The sequence below is a fragment of the Cydia amplana genome, chromosome 3 (genome assembly GCF_948474715.1).
Source record: "Cydia amplana chromosome 3, ilCydAmpl1.1, whole genome shotgun sequence".
Taxonomy (NCBI): domain Eukaryota; kingdom Metazoa; phylum Arthropoda; class Insecta; order Lepidoptera; family Tortricidae; genus Cydia; species Cydia amplana.
In genome coordinates, this window is record NC_086071.1 from 13,170,425 (window position 1) to 13,183,562 (window position 13,138).

Below are 13,138 nucleotides of genomic sequence, written 5' to 3' on the forward strand. Positions count from 1 at the left end.
GAACATGTCTGTTTCTTTCAACCGCAAATCTACGCGAATGCAGTGGAGCTCAGTGTTCGCTGATTGAACGAAGTTAGACGAAATCGGCTTATCGTCCAGCAGTAGCGAATGGGGAATAATTTCATTCCATGTAGGTATGCATCGGTAGCCGCTTCACGGAACCCAATAGCCAACGTGAATAATAGGTATCAATATTTTTAATGAACAAAAAGAAGACGACATGAATGGCATAAATTCACTTTGAAGAATTTGTGACATGATTTTACTTGCGTCGGGTCAGTCCGTGAGCATAATTATAATCTCGGTTTCGAAGAAATCCAAAACGATTTGTTTAAATAATACATTAAATAATACTTTCACATTGTTTTTACGTATAGCCATATTATTAGTATTATTTTCATAGTTCGACTCACTTAAAATGCGAAATATGTTTCAAAGTTCTGTCGGTTTACTCTATGTTTGTAATTCTTAAATGCACTTTACTAATTAATGTCTTCTAGTTACCTTCTTCGTCGTAACTTCCTGTCTTCCAAGATTAAATAATTAATAAATAGGTAGGAACGTATCAAGATAAAAGTCACGATATCCGGTATCGGCTCTTGCCCATCACAAATCTAATCAGTAAGACTTATCACTTAAATATGCGATGTGATTCCCCTATACGATAACTGGGTAAATTGACAAAGCAAACAATTAGTAGCATTTGACAAACAATGAAAACGGGACAAATTAGTTAAGTAATTACGATTCCTAAAACTAGTGTTTATTTCGGTAAACAATATGACTAGAGTCAATTTAGTGATAACAGCGTTAGTTTTCGTTTCATGTAAGTATTGCGCATATATATGTAAGTATATAGTGTGTGTGTAATCGAACGTCATTTAAGGATAACTATTATGTACCTACTTAATATACTCGTAGGCTATGCTCGTAGGTTTTAATAACAACAAATTGATATTTTATTAATAAAATATTCAAGTATGTAGGTACCTATAAACAGTTGATAAGATCATGTTTGTCCTTAAAAAGTGCGAAATTACGAAGTAATGAAATTAAATTGGTTTGTTTACATTATTCCAAACTTCCATTTAGGTAATTGAAATCCAATTGAAGAAAAGCATTAAAAAAAATACAAACTTACTTTTTGGAAGGCAGTTAAGTCGTTATTCCATTTGTGAACTACCTAATTGTATTATCTAAGCTTGTTTATGCTAAACCAACTACGAAACACAGGTGCAGTACTGGTAGTAGCACAAACAAATGCAGTGAGTCGTTGCTTCCAATTCACGTGGCTGGGTCCGCAATTCAATAACAACAGTGTGTTCCTCAACGCCACCTGTCAGGACGCGACCCGGCTGGCGAGAGGCGTGCCGTGCCAGCAGCCCTTGGTGGCATCTTGTAAGTTTGTGTGTTCCTCAACGCCACCTGTCAGGAGGTGACCCGGCTGGCGAGAGGATTGCCGTGCCAGCAGCCCTTGGTAGCATCTTGTAAGTTTGTGTGTTCCTCAACGCCACTTATCAGGACGCGACCCGGCTGGCGAGAGGCGTGCCGTGCCAGCAGCCCTTGGTGGCATCTTGTAAGTTTATTTTTATAGTGGCTCGCAATCGGGCAAATAATTGGCATAGTCTGACCAGTAAGTCGTTACTTAAACGTGTGTAATAGTATTTTATACAATCGTGATATAATGGAGAGCTTTTCAGTCGAGTACCGTGTTTAGGCAACGAAGCTTGCTGAGTTGCCTAAGTAAAGGTACGAGATTGAAAAGCTTGATTATATCACTATTGTATATAATACTTTTTCTACGAGTCAACAAAAAAAATACTTAAAACTAGTAGAAGAATCATATATGTAGGTAAAAAAACCAAAAGTATACAACTAAGATGCGCGAGCAGCCGCGATACCTTCATACTCGTACGCGACCCGGCCCCCGCGCCCCGCACCCCCGGCCGGTTGGTCAACGACACCTTCTCGTAACTCATGAGGCCCTGGTACTTGCTCCGCGCTTTCGATTGGTCAATTTCATTATAGTTGACTAAACTGTATCGAAATGAATATTACATTATTATTATCTCTTTATTTATCTTTTCTCTTAAGTTAGGGTTTTTATAATATGAATATAAAAGTAAAATATAAAAACACTTACAAAACAATAAAAAAAAACATATAAACACATTATAAAAAACCTAACCTAGAATGCCGCCGGCAGCGGGGCAGGGCCCAAGCTACCGGTGGTCAGGGCCGCAGAGAGAGGAACCGGCGGACTATCCGCGCCGTGTCCAAGATCACCGCCTTCTGCATCTGGCCCTTGATCCAACCACCTAGCGAGAGTCTCTCAAGATGTTGGTCGAGACTCTTCGCTATTAGACCGTTCGCTGAAACAACTATCGGGACAATGATCGTCGAATCAACATCCCACATGGCCGTTATCTCGTGAGCCAAGTCTAGGTACTTACTGGACTTGTCCTTCTCGGCTTTCACGAGATTCTCATCATGGGGGATGGTGATGTCAACGAGCACGGCCCGGCGTTGCGCTCGATCTATTATCACAATGTCAGGCTTATTGGCTACAATAGTCCTGTCACTGATAATAGATCGATCCCAATAGAGCGTGGCACGACCATTCTCGAGAACTGGCACAGGTGAATACTTGTAGTACGGTACATTATTATTATTATTATATTCTATATTTGACGAAACCTGAGGTGGATGAGCTTTCTGTATGATGACGAAGCCTGCGCTGTGGATCCTATGCTACCTATGCTGTTATTATTATGTTGGTTTAATAAATAATTTAATGAATATTATAGTTGACTAAACTGTATCGAAATAAATATTATAGTTGAGTTGGGGTCCCATAGTGAAAAAAGTATGCGATTTCACTTTGGTATACGAAGTCTTAATTCAAGCATTGCAGTCGACGAGTAGAAAAAATAATAAACGTGTTCCTCAGCAAGACCTGCCAGAGCGGAACACAGCTGGCAGAGATAAGCCAGTTCAACTTATTCAACTTCAACTTCAACATTTATTCAGCAAATAGGCCACAAGGGCACTTTTACACGTCAACATTGAATTTACATACAAGCAAAATAATAATAATTATACATCAACAATTATTAAATACAACTACAACTACCAAATCAAACTAACGTTACTTAGAGATGTATAAGGTCTCTTAATGTCGAATTACATAAAAAAACTATAATAATAATATTAAAATAAAAACAAAACAGATACATGGAAAAAAAATCTAATAGTAGTTTATGCAACAGTGATATAATAAGGGTTCTTAAAATTCAAGGGTCGAAGTTACAAAACGAGACGTAGTCGAGTTTTGTAAAAAAAGACCCGAGAATTTTAAGAACCAATTATGAGCTGTTGCATACATTACTTTTTCTATGACAGTTGCAGCAAAAAAAAAAAAAAGAGTTATTATTAAAAAAAAAGAGTTATTATTAAAAAAAAAGAGTTATTATTAAAAAAAAGAGTTATTATTTAAAAAAAAAAAGAGTTATTATTGTAAATGAAAACATACCTCTTTCAATCAAGATGATCGGAACTTGTATCTTTAAAAAAAATAAAGCAGTTGTATTATACTCATAAGATGACTGCTAGCAGTCATCTTATGAGCCTATAGACAAATCATTCAAATGACATTGCTTTAGATATCACTGTCAGTCATTTAATTGACACATTTAAGTGCTGGAGTAGAAAAACTTATTTAGAGGTGTAAATGTCTCTAAGTGTCAGAACTAAAAAATAACATAGTTTATCAAATTATCCTTAGAGATGTATAGGGTCTCCAAGAGTCACAATCCTGTATGATTAACACATTACGAGAAAAAAAAACCATACGAGAACCGAATGAGTTTTTACCTTAGCTCGATAGAAAAATAACGAAAACATGTATAGTTAGTCTGAAAAGTCGCCGGAAAACATTCGATTAAGCCAATTAATTTAAAAAATAATTAATTTGCAAAAAGTTGCCACCTGAGTCCTGAAGGGGAAGGGGGGCTGATTTTCATTAACTAATTCCAGTTGTAGGTAGGTATACTTCTGCTGCATTTATAAGTACTGACGTCATGAGCAAAATTTTAAATAGAAGTAATTTTTTAGAGTACTTAATTGAGGTATAGTATTTTATGCAACCGTTGTTTAAGAGGGGTCAAAAAAGGCGAGTGGCGTGAGTAACAATTTGAGGCGAAGCCGAAAATTGTTAATAAAGACGCCACGAGTATTTTTTGACTCAGTTAAACAACGTTGCATACAATACTTTTTCTACGACCAAGCACTTACTTTGAAAAAAAATTTGTAAATTTAACAAATATTTTTCATACAACAAAAATAATACTTTAAACAAGTGGAATCATATAGGACATATATGTATGTAGGTAAACCAACCAAACCCGGCTACCGCGCCCCGCGGCTCACGGCCGGTTGGTCAGCGACACCTTCTTGTAACTCATGAGGCCCTGGTACTTGCTCTTAGTTAAATTACAATTTTGGATAGCTTTTTTCTCGATTTTGGCCACAGTAGCCTATGGAGACTAACAAGCAACGCTAAGCGGTGTTCGTAGTCTATGGATCTTGCTATATTACGGGTGTCACATGCGCGGTTCTGACTTCTGAAGCAATTTTATTGTTTCTATTATAGAACCTAATGAATATTTTGTAAATTGGCAGCAATGCACTTAGTATACATCTGTCAGATATGACAAAATTAGGTTGGCAACAATGTATTTCATACAATATTTTTTAAGTGGTGATTACACGAAGTATCGTAAAAGTACCAAAAAGATACTGCGTGTATGCACAAATACAGACTTGTCTTGACAACTATAACATAGGGGTTTAAAGGTGTGTACGACCTTTTAAATGGCAAATAAAAGTACGGGAGTAGAAAAAAATATTTAAACCATTTTATTCCACGCTATATCCCTATCTCCCGTCGCAGTTTCGCACGGCGCGCCACCATATTTTTTATTTCCCTCTAAATACTTACCCTTTTTTCCTGGCTTTACAAACGAGGCTGTTTCCATGGCTCTTGGCACAGCACTTGGCTCAAATACACAAATTCGCGTTGCATTCACAGTCGACGGCACATGGCCCGACGTGGAGTACATTTGGACGCACCACTCACTGGAAGCCTCGTGCATTTTGGGTCCTAACGATGTCTGCGCGCAATATACATACTACTTCAATGATATAGGTATTTATATTCTAAGTTTATCTTCTTTTCTTTTCGGTTTAGTTATTTATTGCCATTTGTGCTTTGTAGTATTTTGTGTTTAGTAATTATTAAGATAACTCCTAGTTACTGTAAAATTATACTGTGGATGGTTTGCCCCATTTAGAAATATTGTACAAAAGTAGACATACTTACAAATTATATGCTCATGCTTGAGGTTCTGTGAAACGATAGATGAACGGCCTTCTCGCGTAATAAATTAATTTTGACATGAGTATCTATGAAATAGGTAGGTACTGGTGCACAGTGCCTTGGAATACTGTTATGCCAGGATCGCACGTACCGAGTAGAGTGGCGAGACAGTAAAACGAAGTATGAAATTGTCACTCGGCCGAGTAAAAATTCCATACTTCGTTTTACTGTCTCGCCGCTCTACTCGGTACGTGTAACCGAGCCCTTATGCTGTGAAATTTAATGAATTAAAAAAATAATAAAATATACATTTACAGCGGAAAACTCAACATACATGTGCACCAGAGCGGTCGATCAGCTCGGAAACTCTATCAACAGCGGCTGTTTCCAGTCGACGAACGGTAGCTCAGCCACTAGGGTGTGCTTCTGTCGCTCAATACCGGGTGGTGTCCCCTGCAATAGTTCCAACGTCACCACAGTGGTGCCGGTATTCACAATCGTGCTAGCCTTGGCGTTAGTGGTTGATAGGAGAGTGCTTAGCCAATGAATTAGGATGATAGGGTGTTATAATAAATTGCAATGGTGAGAATCTGTATAGTTTTATTCATTTCGAACTTGTATGCTACGCCAAGAGTACCTTTGTACTTAACAAGTAAATAAAAACCCGATGGCGATAGTTAAATGATGTGCTAATATTTCGTGAAACAAAAAACTATCTTTTGGCCCAATATCGGGGCCGACGTCGCGGCAAATCGTTTGCCGTCCAAACTGTCCAAAGGCAGGGCAGGATAAGGTTAGTGTAAAGGCCCCAGTACACAATGGGCCATCGCCGGTCACTCCAAGGGACGCATTTATGCGTTAGAGGGAGCAAGTGATATTGTTGTCTTGGAGTGACCGGTGATGGCCCATTGTGTACTGGGGCCGTAAAACAGAATCTCTCTAAACCTAAACCTAAAAGCTGTTTCAGACAACAGTATAAAGCTTGGTCCGGTCCAAGGCCTGTTCGATCGAGTGGAAGGTGACCCGCCATACATCCTTTAAGTCCGTTTCTACACTTGTAAGTGTTACTTACGTAAGTAGGGACAAAGCTATTTGTTAGAATGAGATAACGATATTCATCTCTCATTCTCTAGTATAGCTGTGTCCCTACTTACGTAAGTAAAACTTACAAGTGTAGAAACGGGCTAAGGACCGGACGCAGCCATATGTAAGAGCGAGAAAAAGATATAGGTACTAACCGGACGAAAGTCGCGGTCCGGTACGCCCGTCTGTTACAAAAATTAAAAGAATGGGCGCCAAATGTAATTCCAATTAGCACGTAAGGCACGTAAGGTTAAACTGTAAGTGTTAATTGTATGCAACAAATAAATAAATAAATAAATAAATAAATAAATAAACAAATAAATAAATGGGCGCATAGCAACCGAGCCCCAACGTTGTCGATGTTCGTACAAAATTTAATATTGTAATATCTGGGTGACCGAGCTTCGCTCGGAAAACATATAAAAGCTCGAAAATGCGCGTTTTCCCAGAGATAAGACCTAGCTAGATCGATTTCTCGCCCCCGAAAACCCCCATATAGTACATTTCATCGAAATCGTTAGAGCTGTTTCCGAGATCCCCGAAATATATATGTATGGGACGATATCCCTTCGCGCCTACATTTTCCAAATTTGCCGCCTTTTTCTACTGTCAAGATCTGGTTGATCAAGTATTATATAAATAAACAAGAATTGCTCGTTTAAAGGTATTTTCTCAAACATGCAATGAAATGTCGTCGCTCCGGGCGTTATATCAGGCTTCGAAGTATCACGTTTAGGGCGGAGCAACTCCAGAGAACTGTAAAGGAATTTCATACGAAATTGAAGGCCTAGGCCGGGAAGTAATTTTTTTTTTAATTCTAATGTAAACATGGGGTCTGTGTCCATGAACAGACTAAACAGCCGAATTATATTTTTTTTTATATTTTTGGTGAATGAATGGTGATCGGACCAAAATAACCGTGTTAACGCCTGTTATACACGAACGTACTGATATTAAGAATACGAATCTGTATGATTCAATGTGTTGATGAATAAATTTAAAATTTTGTCTATACGTAAGTCACCAGAGACCATAGACAATATTTAAAATCCTCTGCATTTATTTTATTTATAGAAATTGAGATTCTTATTATCAGATTGTGTATAATGGCCCTAATAAGGTCTATTCGAACCACTGACCATCCAGCCTCTAGACATAGCATAGTCGCGCTACCCCCTCTGCCACACATACGGTAGCGTTACTCCATCTTCGAGTCACGCCTACACCGCTTACTTCAGTCGGCGGACCGGGCTCGGTGTAGAAACTTCGGTAGCTCGAAGAAGTTTTTGCTATCAAAAATGCATTATTGTTGTGTCAAATTGTGTGGCAAGAACACTAAAAACTCTGGTGTACAAAAAAATGGCATTTCATTTCACAGGTAAGCCGATTTTTTAGAGATTTGGATAAAAAAATATTTTAATTTAAGCGTCTCATCAAATTTGACAGCGCTTGAAACTCGATGACGTCTTTTAAGAAAGTCTCTTTCTATCGCGCTGCATCCGTATACATCCTTTCTTGTCTTTTATTACGTGACATTCCTAAGCCCAAACTAGTGATGTCCATATCCATAGAATGTGATTGTTTACTATTGATAAGGTAATTCAATTCAAATCGCATAGGTATTTGCGAAAAATTCACTATAAAACAAAAAAATAATATGAGAAGTACACTTACGGTCAGGTACCAATTTTCCCTTGAACATAACCGATATTGTCAATTCAGCACTACATAGGTACTCGTATTACTTTTAGCGATTATAAAAACATTGCAAAAATTAATCACAAGACCAATTTTATACAAAAACACACGGTTGCAATTTAAAATGCATTATTTTGATTCCATTTTTGTTGAGAATAGTGGGCGCCGGTTTAACTTTTTAATTTTTGCTTTTTTTCTGTGTACGACTGCCAACATGGCAATGATACTTGAACATTCGGCCAAATAATTTAAACCTCATTTAGTTAGATTGTGTTAAATAACATTTCATTTACATAATAACAAATCAATATTTGATTTAAACCATGTAATAACTCTTAATAGAATTATACAGGATGTTTTTAATGGGTGGGTATAGTAGGATACCGCGAATACAGGGTGGATTTTCTTTTTGGCTCAGTGAGGGCAGCTACCAGATCCCGTACTGCTACGAGAAAACGGTCTTAAGAGACCTTCCCTCGATTTTAAATTAATGAAGATTGGCATTTACAGATTTTGGAAAAAACATACAGGATACGAGAAAAAGGTCATTTTTGACAAACTTTTTTTTATGCCAATCGATCCCATTCCTATTGAGGATCAAAAGCTTGTATGGGAGCAAAAAAAAATTTCATGCTAGAAAAGCCACAAATCGAGGAAAACTTTTCCCATAATATTTGAATGAAAATGAAAACTTTTATTTTTCACATGCTACTTTTGTATGCCAATCGATTCCATTCCTATCCAGTATCAATAGTTTCCTAGGGGTCGACTTACGGTAATGTACTAAAAAGCCACAAATTAATAAAAACTTTTTCCATACATTTACTATGGAGAAAATGTGAAATTTATTATGGGAAAAGTTTTCCTCGATTTGTGGCTTTTCTAGCCGGAATTTTTTTTTGCTTCCATACAAGCTTTTGATCCTCAATAGGAATGGGATCTAATTTGAAATCGAGGGAAGGTCTCCTAAGACCGTTTTCTCGTAGCAGTTTGGGATCTGGTAGCTGCCCTCACTGAGCCAAAAAGAAAATCCACCCTGTATATAAAGCCGCAACCCGAGTGATTAATTGACATAATTGCTCTCCCAGAAGGGGGTTCCTGGGGTATTTGACTTTGATACGGTCGTATAGAGGGGGTGGTTTGGTGACTTCCAGAAAAATCCGACTTTTGGTCTACCGGATTATCCGACTTTTGATCACTAAACGGTGACAGATACGTGGGAGATGCTCGACCAAATGTCATAGAGGGACGCTGACAGTTTCTGAAGCCGCCATTATTTTTTCAAAATGGCGGATTCAAAATGGCGATCATTTTTCAAAATACTCCCAGCGCGCTAAAATTTTGGTCACGAAAACTCGGGGTCACCTAGCTGTATTCCTATGGATTTTTTTTAATAAAACCAATATGGCGGTAAAAATGGCCACTTATTTTTTATGAAAATCTTCAAAGGTGAGAGATAGGTGGGGGGTGCTCGACCAAATGCCATAGAGGGCCCGAGACAACACAAATTGCATTTAAAAAGTTTCAAAATGTACTAACTAACATAAAAACACCTTGTAATACCATGGTTGCAATAAAGAATTATGATTATGATTATGAAAATGGCCGTCTTTTTTTTTTCAAGTTGGTCTGAGCGCGTTGAGATTTGGCATGCGGCGAGCTTGGGGGCCCAAGATTAGTATGTGAATTATTTTTTGAAAACACTCAAAATGGCGGCGGACACGGGCAAAGGAAAATTTCCAAGTAGGTTAAGCGAACCCGAAGGGCGAATATCAGGCTGGGAGGCCGAAGGCTGACCCGCCGAAGGCCCGAAGCCTTCACCCCGACTCCCAAGCGTGCAACCCTCAGTAATTTAAAGCGAGGCCGAAGGGCGAGCTGCGTGAAGAAGTGCTTCCAAGCAGGGATGTTGCGAATATCCGCATCCGCATCTCGTCTCGTCTCGCGCTTCTCTAAATCCCATAAGACGCCTTTTTACCAATAGTTTATTTTTAAATTAATTATATAAAGCAGATACACCTGCTAACGAAACCACAACGTTATGGGTTAATGTTTTCGAACGAACGAATCAACATAGCATTCAAAACATGCTTGCATATTATTACTGTTATTACATTATTGACCGTGATTGACAATGTTATTATTCAACGTGTCACATCACTAGCGCCCGGCAGATATTACTGTCTGACGCCCACGTGTGTTTGAACGGACCAATCACGGCACGGGACTCGCTCACCTCGTCCCCCGCACCCCTGTATTTTTGGCAGCATCGGTTTCATGAAAGAATTGGCCTAAGTTGAGTCTAGAGGCTGGATGGTCAGTGATTCGAACACTACACACGCGAAATACGGACGACTTCCGTAAAAAAAAACTATTATAGCGGGATTGGAAGAAAAATTAAAAAACTTTTGTTGTGAAGTTGGATTTTTATTATAAAGATTATAAATTTGTTTTTTTGAGTGGTGTATTTTTTTATTTCATTGCATGTTTGAGAAAAGCACTATACATGCCTAGCCGTGAAAAGGTCTTGCCGGCTTCGTATCACTATCCGGCCTCCCTACGGTCGGCCGGCTATACCTACTCACCCGGCAAGCCCTTCTTTCCCGGCGTCTGCAGTAATGTACTATAGATTCTTTGGTCAAACGCGATTGTATTTTCCTTTTCATAAAATAATGGTTTATGAATGGTTTTTGAACACACTTTCGTGACGTTTACAATTGACGTGTCCCGAAACGTCAAACAGATGTTGCGGAGGTTAGCGTTATTATAGCCACCGCTAAAAGAAATTTGTAGTTATTAAATTTTAATTTAAACTGCAATAATGTATTCGGTGTTAACGAGAGGAAACGCTATATTAACGTATACACTCAGCGTGCTAGCATGCTTAACTTTCTTGTGTTTTCTATCTACATTAACTGTGGATTACAGAACGAATGCCCAAATGAACACAGTAAAAGTAGTCGTGTAAGTTGAGTAAAATTATCCTTATAACCTGTGTATTTTTTAAGAAGTGGTTTTCGTTTAACATTTGTTTTATTCCAGCAAGAACGTGCCGGATTATGGAGTTTCTAGGGAGAGAAATGATCTTGGCTTCCTTACTTTCGATCTGAAGACTGATCTATCCCATTTGTTCAACTGGAACGTGAAACAGTTATTCCTGTACCTCACAGCGGAGTACATTACGCCCAACAATGAGCTCAACCAAATTGTACTGTGGGACAAAATTATTCTTAGAGGAGAAAATGCTGTTCTTGACTTCAAAAATATGAACACGAAGTACTACTTCTGGGATGATGGTAAAGGCTTGAAGTAAGTGTGACATGTAAAAATATGTTATATGCATATATTGTAAAATTATAACAATAAGAATCTGCCTCCATGTCACACTTACATATGAATTTACGAGTGTGACACGTCGAACATGGTTCGCGGTAGGCCCTCCGATTCCTATAAAAAAGAAATAGCTCTTTGTATATTTTGACAAGACACCTTTATAGAGTTCCATATCTGAAGTTAAGAGAATTAGAACCCTGTTATTAATCTTATGCTGTCTGTCTTTTAACAGGCTCTATCTTAATACCATTAGCAAAATAGGTATTATAATGATGATTTAAAATTAAATTATAAGTTCTTTAACCTGCTATACCTATGCCAGAACATACATGTTAAAATAAGGCAAAAAATCAGGCATACATAAAAATAATAGATTCTAGAATTCTTCCAAATAATAATCCACAATGTTGTATGTTTTCAGGGGCCATAACAATGTAACACTAACCCTGTCATGGAACATCATCCCCAATGCAGGGTTGCTGCCCAACATCATGGCCCTCGGCTACCACTCCTTCCGGTTCCCCACCGAGTACACCCAGACCAGAGTGTGATCAACATTGCAACTTTGCTTTTAAAAGTATCTCAGTAAAGTACTACGATAGTTATACACCTCGGCAAATATACAAATATACCTTTTTACAAATATGTGTTCAAGGTAATTGATTGTGGATCTGGTATAAAGAGTATGAGTAAGTTAGTTATAAAACATTATGCCTTCGAGTTTTACAGCTGAACTAGATGGCACTATACTGCACCATAATATATGTTTTGTTGTTACTGAAATGTCAACTTTCATCAACCAAAGTTACTACATATATTATAATGTGTACAGTACAGTAATATCTACTAGAGTTAGACCAAGAAAAGTCTGCAATGATTTTGATAGCACATGCAGTGCAAGTCTTATTTTAAACGTCAAACTTCTATGAAATTATGATGTATAAATAACACTTGCACTGTGTATGCTATCAACTCTACAACTGTCAAATTTGAGATACAAATGTGTCTTAGACTACAAACTGGTATGTAAGTATGCCACTTTCCCTTTGGATGCTCTCTGTAGCCGAAGAGACAGATTGCCGAGATGCATAATTAGAGACAGTACTGTAAATGGGTGAATGTGGTGTGACATAAGATTATAAGAGAATACAAGTTTTCTGTAAATTTTGTTGTTTCATTACACTGAAATATTAAGGATTTTAGTAATATTTTTCCTTAGTGCTCATCCATTAAGATCAAGAATCAGTAGGACAACAATAGAGTCAGACCAAGAAAAGTCTGCAGCAGATTTGATAGCCCACGTAGTGCAAGTGTTATTTAAAACGTCAAACTTCTATGAAATTATGACGTATAAATAATACTTGCACTGCGTGGGCTATCAAATCCGCTGCAGACTTTTATTGGTCCGACTCTAGTAATATACTGATTTAGAGTCTGTGCGGAAAGAGAAGAGTCGTGGCAGAAACGGGAACTAACATTTTCAATTTTATATGGCAATCAAACCTTTGGCACCTGTCTTGTAAAAAGTAAACAAACTTCTGTCATTGTATATTTTTATTAACAAAAACCGCAAGTTTTATGTATAAAATATTATCAAAACACTATTAAAACCGTACATAAAACCACAAGGAAAATTATATTTAACATTGT

The 13,138-nt window shown here is 37.8% G+C and overlaps 1 protein-coding gene and 1 long non-coding RNA gene across 2 annotated transcripts in view; one reads left to right on the forward strand and one right to left on the reverse strand.

The window, feature by feature from the left end:
- LOC134662858 (uncharacterized) overlaps nt 1-13,138 on the reverse strand; it is a 310,694-nt gene that overhangs the window by 62,650 nt on the left and 234,906 nt on the right. The window lies entirely within an intron of this gene.
- On the forward strand, nt 703-12,106 carry LOC134662551 (signal peptidase complex subunit 3). The gene is made up of 8 exons (XM_063518816.1): nt 703-826; nt 1,234-1,398; nt 5,090-5,206; nt 5,695-5,808; nt 6,375-6,387; nt 10,976-11,119; nt 11,198-11,464; nt 11,910-12,106. The coding sequence occupies exons 1-8, from the start codon at nt 781-783 to the stop codon at nt 12,037-12,039; spliced, it is 996 nt and encodes a 331-aa protein (XP_063374886.1). The 5' UTR covers nt 703-780; the 3' UTR covers nt 12,040-12,106.